The sequence below is a fragment of the Canis lupus genome, chromosome 27 (genome assembly GCF_011100685.1).
Source record: "Canis lupus familiaris isolate Mischka breed German Shepherd chromosome 27, alternate assembly UU_Cfam_GSD_1.0, whole genome shotgun sequence".
In the NCBI taxonomy this organism is placed as follows: Eukaryota; Metazoa; Chordata; class Mammalia; order Carnivora; family Canidae; genus Canis; species Canis lupus.
Window position 1 is genome coordinate 6,799,665 of NC_049248.1, and position 16,421 is coordinate 6,816,085.

Consider the following 16,421-nt stretch of genomic DNA (forward strand, 5'->3'; position numbering starts at 1 on the left):
CCCCACTCTCAGGTTTCTCTTTGGGGCCAGCCCATCCCCACCACCTAGGCCTGCCCAGAGGTAGCTCCTTGCAGCCAGGGCCCCCTCCACAGGCCAACTCCCAGCCTCACCCCCACTCCCAGCTTCCCCTTCACCTAGTGGCCCCTCCCCCATGCCTCCTGGACCCTGGGCCCTGGTTCCAGCTCAATTGAGAAAAATGTAAATATAATACATCTCTCCCTGCTGCCTTCCTCAACTGATGACCAGCCTCACCATTACAACTGACAGGCTCAGAGTGGGCTCAGCACACTTCCTGTCTGCACGGGTGGTCCTGGGGATCACGGAGAAGGAAGCTGACAGCTGAGAGCAGAGCCAAGGATCACCATGTCAGGCACACCAGAGGGAGTGGGCAGCTTTGGTTTCACTGCTCTCATTTTTGTTCAAAGCCCAAGACAAAGGTCTTTCTGGAATTGGGAGGTCTAGCCTGTTGGGAAGGAAGGAGGAAAGCTCACTCTACCCCTATCCCTCCACTAAAGCCCAAGTTCCCATGGGTCCTAATGAAAGTCTCCTGTGAAATGATCTGGAAAGAGGCTCTAGCCTCAGTTCCACTAATGGATCTGCAGGGTGATCTTAGGCAACTCGCATCACTCGCTGGGCCTCCTGGCTTCCAGGTGTATTATCTAGCTGGATGTATGAAATGGAATGCCAACATTGGAAGAGACCCTAGACGTTACCAGGGTTTGAAACTCTATTCTTGTCAAGGCACTCAGTGAAAAATGATTATGTTCATTCACTTCTAAATTGGTGGGTGGAGGGGGCGGATGGCAGGTTTTGTGCATGCTGAAACCTGCCTTGCTCTCTCACTCAAAAATAATCTGGAAATGTGAGAAAGTGAGGGTGACATTGACTCCGCTCCACCTTATATTTTTAAATGATATGATCAGTAGCACCCAACTTGTGACATATTACACAATTGGTTTTGATCACAGACCAGTGAGTCACATCTCTGCGGAAACTCGTCATCTGGTCTAATTCCCTATAATGTCAAGGAGGAAAGTGAGGTCCAGAGAGATGATGTGCTCAAGGTCACACTTCCAGATAAAGGCAGAGCTGGAGTCACACCGGCTTCTCACCTGACAGACACCCTGTGAAGACTGGAAGCAGAGATTGTTTGCTCTGCCTTACCTTGATCATCCGAAGAGAAAAGGGGCTCGGCTTTGAAAACAGAGATGCAGAGAAGTCAGAAGCAGTGATAGGCTTACTACCACCAACCTGTAGTCATTCCACAGGATTGGCAGAAACTATTGCCTCTGACAAGGTTGTGATATTTGTGGACCTCAGTCTTCTCTTCCCCCCAGCAAGCTATTTCCCAGGGCTGCTACCTATGAGCAGCGTGGAAGGGTTCATATTACGCCTTCTCTTATTTCCTTGGCTTAGGCCCTGGAAAGGAGTACATAATAGGCCTGAGCTGGGGGAGGGGAGAAGGCAGAAGCAAAGGGGAGGCGGGGGAGGGGGAAACAGTAAAGGACGGGGAGAAACATGGGTAACTCCCATTCTTGGTAACCTACCCACTGGTTTCTCAGCCCATTACTACATGAGAAAGGACTGCACTATTGCAGGAAGGAAGATGTTTCAGCCTAGAGAGAGAAAGGCGGAGCCGGATAAGGGCTACCCTCCTGTATTCAGTCACTCCTTACCAGGGCTTTTTGGTGTGTGTGTGTTTTAGTATTTTATTTAAATTCAATTTGCCAACATATAGTATAACACCCAGTGCTCATCCCATCAAGTGGCCCCCTCAGTGCCCGTCACCCAGTCACCCCGTCTCCCCCCCCACCTCCCCTTCCACTACCCCTTGTTCATTTCCCAGAGTTAGGAGTCTCTCATGCTTTGTCACCGTCTCTGATATTTCCCACTCATTTTCTCTCCTTTCCCCTTTAATCCCCTTCACTATTTTTTATATTCCCCGTATGAATGAAACCATATAATGTTGGTCCTTCTACGATTGACTTACTTCACTCAGCACAATACCCTCCAGTTCCATCCACGTGGAAGCAAATGGTGGGTATTCATCGTTTCTGATGGCTGAGTAATATTCCATTGTATATATAGACCACATCTTCTTTAAACAAACCTTTGTTTGTTTCCCAGAGTTAGGAGTCTCTTCAATGTTAGTGTAGTGGTGGGGCCTGCACTAGGCCTTGTGGTTCCAGGAATCTGCCCCCAGGAATTTAGTTACCAAGAGCTATCAGAGGCATTGCTGGCTTAGGAAGCAGCCTGTCTGAAATCCTTTGCGGGGGGGGGCGGCAGTGAGGGCACCTAAAATCCTGAGGAATGGGGGAGGGCAGGAAAGGAAAGGAGGGTAAGGGAGGGAAGGGGCTTTGGGGAGGAGGTGACCCCAGAATGAGAAGGCACCAGGAGTTCCAGGGCAAGGTGGCTAGGGAAGGTCAGAGACGAAAGGAGTGAAATGGAAGCTATGGGTGAGAAATTGCCTGCTGGGATCCATTTTGGCTGGACCAAGGATGCGTAAAGGGGCCTAGGGTTAAATGCATTGAAAGGACGTCCCACAAAGGCCCTGGTAAAGAATTGGAACCCTGGAAGTCTTTGAATAATGGATGACAAGACCAATGCTAATGTTGGAAAATGTAACAGAGCAGTAGCAAGATAGTGATTGGTGGTTGCAAAGGATGTGTTGAGATTGTGCCAGGAAAAGCACCAGGTATAGGAGGTTAAGTGGCTGAGCAGAAGAAGTGGCTTCCAGAGATATTCCAGAGGAAAGACCAAACCGCCCAGATGGAAGGGATGTGGACACAGAAAAGTGGAAGCAAAGCGATGTTGAGATTTGTCAGCTGGGGGCCCAGAAGGCAGTGAAACCATCCATGTGATCGAACAGGGACAAAGGAATAGTCACAGCAGTAAAGTCTCCAGGCAGAGGAGCTGAGAAATGTCTCCCCAGGGATTGATTCTCCACCTGGCCTGGTCTAATGCCCCCAAATAAGCCTGAGACGCTGGGAGAGAAGTCTCTAGTTGCAGGCCAGAGTTAGTGCTGCCTTGATACATGGGTTCCAAAGCCCAAGGAAGTTTGGTGAGCTGGCAACAACAGGACAAAACAAAGAAGAGAATGGATCATTGTAACACACCTCTGCTCAGTCAAATGGAACCTTTAGAGGTCTAGCCTCTCTGAGGAAAACACAGTTAGCTGCATTTTGTTTTATTTTGTTCTTGTTTTGTGACAAGGCCCTTTCCTGTACCTGTCTGCCCCTCTCTCTCTGCCACTAGCCCTTGAGATCCTGACCCAGCAATGCCCTCGGGGATGGCCAGGATGGCGGCACTGCAGAGGGAAGACATGAAATCGTAGTTGAGCTTAAATCTGAGTCTGAGGGGGAGCGTCCCACTCTGTCCACTTCTGCTAACAACTTGACCCCCAGAGGCAAAGGAGCAAATTAAAGCCAGAAGTGACTTTTCTTTGAGGGAAGCCCTGATAATAAACATGGTTCACCTTGGTCTTGGGAGATGGAAATTGCTGCACATAAGAAATATAGAGAAATATGTGCACTGTGAACAGGGAAGCCGGCCCAAGTATCACGGGCTAGAGAGACGTGAGGTCTCTATTTCTCTGCCACTGAAGGAAGGGAACTAAAGTGCCACTCATTTAAGAAACATTTTATTGAAGGGCGCCTGGGCAGCTCAGGTAAGTTTCCAACTCTTGGTTTCAGTTCAGGTCGCAAGCTAGGGGTCCTGGGACAGACCCCTGCGTCTGATCCATGCACAGTGGGGAGTCTGTTTGGGGATTCTCTCCCTCCTCTGCTGCCCCTCTTGCCCCTGCTCTCTTGAAGAAAAATAAATCCATCTTTAAAAAAAATTTTATCTTATTGGGGTCTTACTCCATTCCAGGAATTGTGCCTAGTGGTGACATTAGGCGGGGGGAAAAAAAGGTGTCTCTTCCTCAACCACATTTTTTTCTCTACCAAAGCAGGTGTAGGGGATGAGAGGAATTGTTGATGGAAGAACCCAAAACTGCTTTCAAGAGACATGTTTGGGCCTAAGCAGTTCAGCAAGAACTTGCTGTAGGCAGAGAGACCAGCACAGGTCACCCAACCCCAGAAGCAGGAGACTAGCAGGTGTACATTTGCAGAGCCAGCGTGTGGATGCCCTTGCCAGCTGCACCATGTAGGGCACTTGAACTTTAATGTAAGGGAAGTCAGTAATGTGGCAGGATTTTACATAGAAAATATAACATGCTCTGGACTGCATTTTGGAAAAGCCATTTTCAAAAGTGAGAAGGAAATGGGAAAGGGGGAAAGGAAGCAGGGGACAAGTTAGGATGCATCTGTAGTCACACGGAGGTAAACACTTCCAGTTATAAAACAAAAAAAAATAGATCGTGGAGATGAAAAGTTCAGCATGGGGAACACAGTTAATAATAATAAAAAAAAGAAGATGTGCCTGGGCGCCGGGGTGGCTCAGTCAGTTACGTGTCTGCCTTGGGCTCAGGTCATATCCCAGGTTCCTGGGATGGAGCCCTGCGGGGGGGTTCCCTGCTCGGCAGGGAGTCTGCTCCTCCCTCTCCTTCTGCCCTTCCCCTTGCTCATGGTCTCCTTCTCTCTCTCTCTCTCTCTCAAATAAATAAATAAAATCTTCTTAAAAATAAATAAAAATAAAAAAGAAGAGGAAGAAGAAGAAAAAGGAGGAACAGTGAAGGCTGGAGTGGGAATGCAAAATTCTTAGTAGATGCAAAGCCAGTGAAGTAAGGAGCCATGAATAAAAAAGGTTCTGGACCATACTGAGCAGGCCCTTCCTCAGCTGCAGCTGATGCAAAGTCAGAGAGGAATGTTGGAGAAGAAGGCAGGGTCTACGCCAATTCCAGGATGTCCTTCCTGAAAAAAGAGGTTTGAATTGGCCATTTCAGGAGAGTAGTACAACCCTGGTCTCTGAGGAGGATCAGCCATGCATTTCTAGCCACTGGGTGATACTCACAGGTCTTGGTGGACATATCTAGACAAGGAGGGGATGGTCAGCTCTTGGCCCTCCAAAGTCATGATCTGGCCTTCACTTCAAATGAATGAATATGTACATTTGCAAGCATAAGGCACCTCCCTTTCAAAGATGTATTTATTTTTATTTATGATAGACACAGAGAGAAAGAGAGAGGCAGAGACACAGGAGGAGGGAGAAGCAGGCTCCATGCTGGGAGCCCGACGTGGGACTCGATCCCAGGACTCGATCCCGGGACTCCAGGATTGCGCCCTGGGCCAAAGGCAGGCTCCAAACTGCTGAGCCACCCAGGGATCCTTGGCACCTCCCTTTCTATTAAAGTTTGATAGGATGTAAACTCAGGACCAAGAAAAATGAGATCTCCCCTAATGACTAGGTGAAATGACAGAAGAAATTCATCCTATCACCCGCATTAAGGGCCTCAAAACCTGGGCTGCATTTAAGAAGCTGGAGGAAGGCTCTAAGGGGGATAATTGAATTCCTGAGTCAGGAAGACAATGGTGATTATTTATTGGATGACTAAAGGAACAAAGTTTGTGGGTTTTAGATAAACAGATGACAAAAAGAGCCCATTTGGGATGCCAGGCTTGACAAGTAGAGCCCTTAGGGCTTAGAGTTCTCTGAAAAGGCAAACATCTTGGAGTGTTTACATCTAGGGCTTCTGAATGGGATGCCTTTGAATCAGTACCCTCATTCCATCAACAACGCTACCCAACCCTACACTCAAGAGTAGAGCCTACCTCCAGGGCTCACTACATTAAGGGCTTCAGACTGTTTATTTCTTTTAAGAGTTTATTTTCTTTTTCCTTTCTCTTTTCTTTCTCTTTCCTTTCTCCTTTTTTTCTTTCTCCTTCTTTCTTTCTTTCTTTCTTTCTTTCTTTCTTTCTTTCTTTCTTTCTTTCTTTCTTTCTTTCTTTCCTTTCTTTTCTTTCTTTCTTCCCTTCCTTTGAGAGGGAGAGAGAGAGAGAGGGAGAGAGAGAGAGAGAATGCATGCATAAGAGTGAGTGGGGGGGGCATGCAGGGGCAAGGGGAGAGGGAAGGAATCTCAAGCAGACTCCCTGCTGAGCATGGAACCTGACTCAGGGCTCAATCTTACAACCCTGACATCATAACCTGTGCAGAAATTACGAGTCAGTCACTTAACTGACTGAACCCCCCAGGCACCCCTGGGCTTCAAATTTTTTTTAGTTCTAAAATTTAATTCCTAAATTAAAGGTAAAGAAATTGGACTCTTGACAAAAACAGTGGCAGTTAGTATTCATGAGAACCTACTTGTACCAAGCCCTGGTTTTTAACTACTGTCTATCCATGACCTACTTCTCAGAACCATCCTATAAGGTAGGCGCTACTATCATCAAATCTACTCTCTGGACAAGAAAACTGAGCCTGGCTGACCTTATGTGTCAAGCCCAGAGTCATGTAGCTGCCATAACAGGCTTGGGACCAGGAACCTGGTGGTTTGGCTCCAGAGCCCACCCCTACCCTCACTCAGCCTACACTGCCAGATGGAATAATGTTTGGTAAAGTTTAGTCTGCAGCCCTGACTTTGATTGTACATGGGAGCAAATGCTCCCTTCAAGGGGGAAGAGGATATTCCAGAGACAAAAGGAATCAAAGGAATCTAACTCAGAAACACAGGACTTGTACTTATATAAATACAAAATAAAATCGTCATGTCTCTAAAATGACTGATACCTTAGTAAAATGGCCTAAAGAATTCTGGGAGTGAGTTTTTGTGGAACCCAGCTGGGAAAGCCCAAGTGTGATCCAGGCTTCTTCGTCCACAGAAGACTCAACCAGAATCAGTGGAATTGTTGACTGAATCACTATCCTGAACTGTTGAGGACTCTGTCCTGGTCTCCAAACTTGTTCTTATGCTCAGTAAGTGTTTGACAAATACAAGAATGAGTAAACAAGTACACCTCTGTTTCTTCTTCCTTCCTCTGTCTTACCACTTCCCCTCTGCACTTGCTGCCTATTGCCTCAAGGGAAACACAGTCACAGCACTGGTCAAGATTTTACAACTCCTCTCTATGGCCTGATGTGAAAAACAAACTTGTCTGATCTTCAGGATTCACCACTCACATACGAGATCTTCTTCTAAACTCTCCCTACCCCAAAACCACCATTTGCTTTGTTAACACTTATCAGAAGACTCTTTGACCTTGTGAATCCTTTTTCTTGGAATGCTCTCCCTTACTCTTATTGTTAATTTGTAGACTGTCAGAACCAAAAGGGACCTTGGGGATCAAGTCCAATATCCTATCTACAGCTGGAAATCTCTTTTCAAAACATGCTTGACCCACCATCAACCAAGCCCCACTTTGAAAATGATCCTTCATTTGCCTCTTTAAGTTGTTAAACACTTACTTCTGTTAAGAAACCTTCCCTCATTAATTAATAAATCATTCATTCATTTATTTATCTTTGTTTATCAGACACAGTATCTATTATGTGCCAGGAAATGTGCTGGGTTATGGAGGGCATGAGGATGAATAAGCCATGATTCCTACACACTGTTCTTTAGAATCCAATAGACTGGGTCTGTAGAAGAACAGATATGTGAGCAATATTACCATAATCCTGTTAGATACACTATCAGTGTATATACCATATGTAACATTGGGACAGAAATGCAAATAATTAATTATTAATAAAATTAGTGAATTAAATAATTAATGCAAATAATAATTCCTCATGCAGGGGGAACGGGGCTTGGTCTAGGAGGACTCTACAGAGAAAACACTGTGGAAGAGCTGTCTTAAAGGATGAGTTTGGAATATTCAGATCAATAAGGTAGAACAAGGTGGCCACACGCTGAGAATCTCAAGCTTACTATACACTGATAATTCCTTCATATCACATTACCTCAAGATACTAAATAATTTGTATTCACCAGAAGAGTATTTCATATATTGCCTGTGGCTCTGTGAATTGGTCTAACCCTTTTAAAAAGCAATTTGGGGGGCACCTGGGTGGCTCAGTGGTTGAACCTCTGCCTTTGGCTCAGGTCCTGATCCTGGGATCCTGGGATCAAGTCCCGTATCAGGCTCCTTGCAGGAAGCCTGCTTCTCCCTCTGTCTATGTCTCTGTCTCTCTGTGTCTCTCATGAATGAATAATAAAATATTTTTTAAAAAAGCAATTTGGTAAAATAAATCAAGAACTATACAATGGCTATACCCTCAATCTAGTAATCACATCTGTGGGAATCTACCTTGAGGAATCATTAGTAAATATGGAAAAGATTATAGGCAGGAGGATAATATATATTAGATCATTAAAACAGGGGAAGAATTGGAAAATGGGTCTCCAATGTGCTTCACTGGAAAATCAGCAAATACACTATGGTACATTTATTAGAGGGATCATTTATCATGCAGCTCTTAGTTTTGAATAATATATGACAACTTGGAAATATTTATTCATCTAATACTAAGTGAAAAAAGAGCAACAAATGTGTGCTTATGATTACAACTTTATTTAAAAATCATATGCCTAATAAAAAGGGTCTAAGAAGAAATGGTACCAAAATGCTAAAAAAAAATTGGGCTGATTCAAGGTAAGTTTGGGAGACCTATTCCCTTCTTTTCTGTATTTTCAAACTTTCTGTTATATGGTTGTTTTGTTCCCTTATAGCCTACAAGGAGGTGTGTGTGTGTTGTGTGTGTGTGTGTGTGTGTGTTTTAATCTATAGAATGAATTTCACTCTACAAAATCGGAGTATGAACTTTTTTCAGAGGTCATTAAGTCTAGTTCTTGGTTTTTTCCCTCTTCTTTTACTTTGCAAAGTGCCCAAGTCTGAACACATACTGGGTGTCCATTCAGCAACATGGTGGCAGACAAAGTGCACATATATTCCTACACTCTGCTTTCCTAGGGCCTCAAGACCATTAAGAGAAATAGCAATACTTGATGACACATGGCTTTTAGATGTGCCAGATACTCTTCTAAGCACTTCACAGATACTAATGCATTAAGTACAACAATCTCATGCAGTAGATATTATAATTATTATTAATTATTATTTCATGTATTTATTTATTTTTACAGCTAGAGCAAATTGAGACACATATAGGTAGCTACTTACCCAAAGCTGTCCAGATAAGTTGGTCACAGAGCCAGGGTTTGAATCCAGGGAATAGAGCTCAAGTGTCTCTGCTCTCAAGGACTCAAAAGAAGAAGCTCTGAAATAGCCAGCTACCCAGACAGATAGATAGGCAGGCCAGGAAAACCTACATGGACAGCTCTGTGAGGGGTTGGAGGGCTGGGGTTGGAGGGTAGGGGTTGGGTGGGAGACAGAGCCCAATAGAAGCCTCACCCTGTGGCAGCAATTTCTGTCTGATAGGATGGTAGACATAGAGAGGTGGCATCTGCCATAGAAGTGATTGCCTTGGCATGAATACCCGGTTCACTGTTGGAGAAGGATCGGCAGCAGCACTTAGATAAAGGTAAAGAGCATAAGGGAACTCCATGCTTACCTAAACTAGGTCCTAGCCTCTTGTTCCTGCAATAGATATAATGATTGTTCTTTCTCTGGTGAGTTTATTTAGATTACAAGGTGAAGATTTTGCTTGGAATTTTAGAACCACAGAACTTTCATACCCACCTAACCTAGACCCTATCCATCCCTCCACCCTTAACATACATACACACATTCTTATAAACAGAAGAGGAGAAATATCCATTAGAAATAACAAGTGAAGGACCTGGTACACAGAGAGGCATGGGGGTCCCCTATTACACATGATGAACCATAGGAGGCAAGAGCCATTATGCAAACACAACACTGGGCCGATGATAGAGTACTGAGAGATTCTTCCAATGGATCTCCACACATTCTAACTTGAGTAAATGTTGAGGTGATGCGGCTGACCTCTTGGTCCAATGTTTTTAATTCATTAGTTCCAAGTCAGGGGAAGAGGCTTCTCAAATATCCACCCCAATAAAAGGTCAGGATTATTCACATGAAACCAAGAGTTTGAAGGCAGCTAATCTAAAATGGAGAACTCATGGCTAAAAACCACCTCTGAAATGACTGTGTTCTACCAGCCTATATACCACATGCACTCTTGCTTTCAAACTTTATATAAGAACAGCAAGAGGCTCTGTAATGAGAAATCTACCTCTCATCCCCTACACAAACATCCCAACTTTTTAAGAGAAAAGTTAACATTTTACCCAGCCCCACTTGAGTACAGTGGTGGACTCTCCTATATTCTCCATGTCAAAGACGTATGTATCCTTGCCCTGAGTGTCATAGGATTACTTTACTCTTCCTTAATGGAAATTTCAATAAACCCTTTCAGGTTTATCAATGACAGAAACCAGGGGAAGAGACCTGAGAGACCAAACTTCTCATTTCATAGATGAGAAGAAGCCCAAGAATAAGAATGTATCACCCTAGTGTCAAGGTGGTAATAAGAGTTGCTCCTGGTTCTCATTCCAGGATTCCTTCTACTCTACCCTCCCCACTTCCATGTGGCACTGAAGGTGACACTGTGTAGGATGAAGCTCAAGAAGATGCAGAGACTGCCCCTATCATTCCCCTAATCCCCTTCCTTGCCCTTCATGCAGACACCCTGTGTAAACTTCCCCCCAGTAGAAGGAAAGATCATGGGATCTTACTCATCTCCATGTACTCTGGAGTCAGTCCAGTATATGGCTCCAAGCTGTAGTCTAGGTCCCACTGCTCTGGATGCTTCGAGTGGGCAGAGTCAGTTTCTCGAGGTTCTGTCTCATCTTTCAGCTTCCGAAATAGTTTCTTTAGCTTCCTGGGAAAGAAATGGACCAGTCACCAAAAGCCTCTGGAACTATTACAGGTTAAATTGAATTCCCCCATGAGTCATCTGTTGAAGTGCTAACCCTAGATGTGACTACATTTGAGGATAACCGGGTATTTAGGAAGTAATTAAGTGAGGTCATAAAGCTGGGGTCCTAGTCCAATAGGATTGGTAGCCTTATAAGAAAAGGAGAAGACACTGATCTTTCTCTCTACAGTATGTGGTGGAGGACACAGTAAGAAGATAGTTTTCTGAAACCCAGGAAGGGGGCCCTCATAGACAGCAAACTGCCAGTCATTGATCTTGGATTTTCCAGTCTCCAGAACTGTGAGAAATAAATTTCTGTTGTTTATGCCAACCAGTCTATGATATTTTGTTATGACAGCCCAAGTAGACTAAATCAACCAAAATAATAATAGCCTAACCTCTGAAGATTAAGTGAAACAATGTTTTGTATCATCCTTAGCATAATAACTGGATATAGTAAGCAATCAATAAATAACTTTATTATTTTCAATACTAGATGCTAAAATATGCCTGAGGGGTATAGTCTTTTCATACTTTCCGTTGATATACAATCACAGAGAATGAAATTAGGTAAAGGAATAAGGTGCCAGTTCTGTTAATTGATCTAAGAGAAAGTTTCTAGGAGATAGCTGGGAGGAGAATTAATAGCAGAGTGGTCAGAATCATAGCTTTGGAGAGTTAAAGGGGTTTTGAAGTCCATACTCCATATAATGCAGGCATTCCCCCCACATTCCCCACATGGAATCATCTAACTTCTATGTAGCTATTTCCAGAAGAGTATTCTCAGTATCATTTAGGTATGGCTTCCATTCTTAGAAAGGGCTTCTGACAGTTAGTGGAAATCTAATAGTTCAAAATAATGTTTTGATTAGTGTCCTGTGTAATACCATTTACCATCAAGGAGACATAGTATGGTGATGTAGTGTAGTGGGTAAAATTCTGATCTTTGATGGCAGAAAATAATTGCTTAAAACCCAGTTTCACAACTCACCAGCTATATTTTCTTGGACAGGCTATTAAAACTCCATAAGCTTTAAATTTCCTATCTATGAGAAAATATTAACTAGTCCAGGGTCAGTTAAGGGAGCTAATCTATGTAGCATACTTAACTTAGGGCTTGGTACATGCTAAGAGCTCAATAAATGTATTTATCCTAGTCCCTGTCATCACCATCATCATCATCAAAGAAGGATTTAAAGAATGAGTTGAGATCCATAGAAGCAGGAGTAAAATACAGTATTTCATAATCAAAGAGCAAGCAATAATTATCTGATAATAAGAAATAAAGAAAAACCTAGGTGGAACCTAAATATTCTGAAGCCAAATCATGTGGACTGGATAGACCTTTTCTGTAGGCCAAGACAGGAGAGATGAAGAAAAAATTGATAGTGTAAAAAGAAGACAGAGAAAATGGGGAGAAAAGTATAAGGAAATACAAGAAAATGTCCCAGAGCTGAAAGATACACATTTTCTGATTGAGAGGACCTACTGAGCATAATGATAAGAAAAAGGACTTCCACCAGATCCATCACCATGAGATTTCACCACTCTAGGAATAATGAATAGGATTCTAAAAGCTTCCATGTCCAGAGAGAAAGATTCTCTAAAAATTATTTGGAATAAAAACATAGAATTCTCCCCATCAGCCCTTGACCCTAGAAAAGGCTAGAAAAAAATATTAATATTGAGAAGGCAAATGAATTTTAGCAAGAGATTTTATGCCCAGCCAATTTAGACACCAAGTGCAAAGACAGAATAAAGAAATGTAAACCACACAGGGTTTTAAAAAAGATATCCGGGATCCCTGGGTGGCGCAGCGGTTTGGCGCCTGCCTTTGGCCCAGGGCGCGATCCTGGAGACCCGGGATCGAATCCCACGTCGGGCTCCCGGTGCATGGAGCCTGCTTCTCCCTCTGCCTGTGCCTCTGCCTCTCTCTCTCTGTGTGTGTGACTATCATAAATAAATAAAAATTAAAAAAAAAATAAAAAGAAAAAATAAATAAATAAATAAATAAATAAATAAATAAATAAATAAAAAAAGATATCCTTCCAGGCATTTACTCTCGTGAAGTTCCTAGAGGATGATTTTCACCAACCAAGGATATAAAACAAGAAAGGAAACAATGGAATCTAGCAAACAAGAAATCTATCAGAAAAAGGAAGTAGTGGATCTAACTGGGATTAGTGGCTATATAAAAAGTTTAGTGAACAGTTTTGGTTTGAACAGGAGGATGGTCTCCAGGAAAAAAAAAAAAAAAAAAGACATCTTATGTGTTTAATGACCTAGCTGGAAAAGTGGACATTTAAATAAGTGCTACTGGGCAGCCTGAGTGGCTCAGCGGTTTAGCGCCGCCTTCAGCCCAGGGCATGATCCTGGAGACCGGGGATCAAGTCCCACATCGGGCTCCCTGCAGGGAGCCTGCTTCTCCCTCTGCCTGTGTCTCTGCCTCTGTGCGTGCGTGTGTGTGTGTGTGTGTGTGTGTGTGTCTCATGAATAAATAATAAGATCTCTAAAAGAATAAATAAATAAATAAATAAATGCGTGCGTGCATGCTACCAATAATGTGTAGTGAGTCTTATGAAGGGAGATATTTAGGTAATTATGAGAATGGAAAACGAAGAAAATGAACCTGACCTAAATCAGGGGATGTTTTCCCTGAGGAAGAGATGTGTAAACCAACTAAATGATGAAAGATGAAAGAAGTGTGGGGAAGAGGGAGAAGGTGTGTTCTAGGTAATGGCCCAAGGCAAATGTGAAAATGGCTCAGAGAAGGGACTGAAGGAGTTCCAAATGCTCGGAGCACAGAGTAGGGGAGAAAAAGTGAGGAAAGAGCAAGTTCACAGCATGGAAGGCCTTGTTGGCCATCTTAGGTAGCAGCTCAGGTGAGAGATCATGTCCACAGAGTCCAGGATGACTGCAGTAGACAGGAGGACAGACAGAGACAGACTCAGGAAGCAGAGTTAAGAAGCTGGGGGTGACCTGGATATGGGAAGGGAAGCATAATGAGGAACCAAGGACTATCCTGAGTTTCTTGGCCATGTGTGTAGGTGGTGGTAGTTTCCTTGGACAGGAACACTAGAGAAGAAGCCATTTTGATAAAGGGGAGAAGGACCATTGAGGCAGAGGACCCCATATGATAACTAAGTAGAAATCCAGGAAGCGTTCTATACATGGGCAGAGAGCCCTTCAAATAGGTCCAGGTGGAAGCTAACAATATTAAGAACCATCCTGGAGAGAAGAACCGAAACTAGCAATGAGCCCACATGTGGGTGGAGTGCGGAAAAGGAATACCAACAGTCAAGGGATGCAGAGAGGGCGTAGGGTCTTCCAAGGGCAAGAAAGCAGCAGTTGAGGAACAGAAGGCCAACTGCAAGTCCATGTGGTAGAGAGGGAAGAGGGGGTAGGGGAGCTTTGGGAAAGAGTGCAGTCACAGTGTTACACATTGTGGGAGGTCAAAGACGCTGTGGTAGGAAAAAATCCACAAACAATTTTTAGGCACTCCTCCTTCCCAGAAGTTCTCCTGGAGATCTCAGTGACCATTAAAAAAAATTAATAAAGAAAGTCCCTCAAGAACAGGATTTAACAGGAATCCTGCAAACTGTATAACATACAGATGGGCCCTTTGGAAAACTTTAGATTATGATTCCGACCGTATGATGCACTCGCTCGTTAAAATAACTCCTTTGATGTTACCTCTTGTCTTTTTCATCTACTCTGCAATATTTCCATCCCCTTTTTAATGACAGGTCTGAGAAAGTGTCCGGAAGGCTCAGAGCCTTTCCTTCACTTGCACTCCACAGGCTCACCCCAAGACCAGGGTGATTGTCACACCTGAGGCCTTCTTGCCACAGGACTCTGGGCCCCAGGCAGCTCTCCATAGACCCAGGCTTCACAGGCCTCAAGTCTCATTAGGGAAAACAGAACCAAGCCCTACATAAGCCAAAGAAGAGGAACACGGCACTGTCTGAGCTATGTATCCCTTTCCTTGACACCCGACAAGGTTCAAATTTGTTCCTTAAACTTCTGATTCATGGCCAGATTCCTCTGTCTTGGAGAACACAGACCTCCTTCACCTGTAATGGCTTTAAAGAGAGACTGTTTTATGTCTTGAAATGTAATATTTATCACATTTATTGAGAAAGAAAAAGCAGAGAGTTTATAAAATCTTACTGGCCGTGTCCAGGGTACATTACAGCTATTCTGGGATGTGATCTGGTGTTTTTAGTAAGAATAGGGATGGGGGACACTTCGCTAGTGGAAGTATTCATACATTTGCTCTGTCTGTCTCAGACTTCATCCAGGAGAGAATCTGGCATTTGAAAAAGACTGCATTTTACCTTTTATCAAAAAAAAAATTCCATCTTTCTTAATGATAAAAGAAAGGACCATTTTCAATTTTGCTTCAAGGATAACTGGAGCTGAGTTTCAGATAAAATTATACTGAGAAGTTGGGATGTGGGGGCCATATTTCAGGGGCACCATACAATCTGGATCCAAAGTCTATCTTGCACAAACACATGTGGGAAAGGCGGGGTGTGTGGGGCAGCAGCAGGAGGCGGGTATGGAAACCCCCATCAGGGGACTTGGGCAGTATAGCACGAGATCCGATTCTGCCCGCCATGTCTGAAGTCATCTCAGATGGAGCTGCCGATGAGCATTGTTCTGGGGCCTGTAATGTTTAAAACCATCCAGCTCCTCTCTGGAAAGCATCTGTCACAACTGTGTCAGGCCCCAGGAGCCTGGGGTTGCTGAGTAGGGAGAGTCCAAGGCCAGATCACGCAATGCAGTTTTATTTATTATCATGTCCTCAATTAGTCGCAGAGCTGCCTTTAAAGAGCCTATTGCCCCCAGTTTTACTGCCTCCCTTGGAAGCACATTGCTTTTCCATCTCCAGGCCCTGAATCAAGCCTAGCCAAGATGGGACTGCTGCTGCCTGGTGGAAGGTGCCTGGACAAAGCTGGGCTTCTGCATGGCCCTGTAGATTTTGAGGCCTATCTGGCACCAACCAGATTTAGGGGTAGCAATGGAGATTCTGAGCAAGCTGGTAAAGCTCATCCAGGTCCCACAGGGCATCTGTACAGTATCCATGGACATGGCCCACATTGTACCAGCCTTCTGGAAACCTGTGGGATGAACAGGTGATAATATTGCTCTAAAGCAACATTTCTTGAGCAACAGACACATTCCAATAGCAGTTCTTTTGACACTTTGGAGGGCTCTATACTTGGTCTTCATCTCATTAGATCATCTGGGAGAGTTCTTTCCTTTCCTGCTCTCATTCAGTCCCTTTGATGGCAGTCAAGGAAAAACCCCCAGTCTGCTGCTGGCATGTCTTTAACAACTCCCCAGCGCCTGTGCGGCTTCCTCTATAACAAGGAGAATGCAGATCCTAGGCTGATGTTATCGTTTGTCTAATAATGTTTACTTTTTATCGTGTTGCTTTCTACTGCAATTTGCTATTCATGGTCACTGGCAGTGTTTGTTTTCCATTTTCAAAAATGTTATGAATTTAAACAAAAAGTGAGTTGGTTTAGAGGAAATTAATATGCAAACAGCTGTTTAGGTAGGTATGGAGAAAACAACTTCAAAAGTTGGCTCACAAATCACTGAAGATTGGGAAACAATGTTCTACGAGAAGCCTA

At 43.8% G+C, this 16,421-nt stretch overlaps 1 protein-coding gene across 4 annotated transcripts in view; it reads right to left on the minus strand.

Moving 5' to 3' along the window:
• Positions 1 to 16,421, minus strand: part of ANO2 (anoctamin 2) — a 341,963-nt gene that overhangs the window by 26,098 nt on the left and 299,444 nt on the right. For 3 of the 4 annotated variants that reach the window (XM_038576551.1, XM_038576553.1, XM_038576552.1), the window contains one exon: positions 10,598 to 10,743. In XM_038576551.1, coding sequence (XP_038432479.1) covers positions 10,598 to 10,743 — 146 coding nt within the window. Of the gene's footprint in view, positions 1 to 9,189; positions 9,384 to 10,597; positions 10,744 to 16,421 lie in introns of those variants that run through there. The other variant, XM_038576554.1, reaches the window with a different exon arrangement.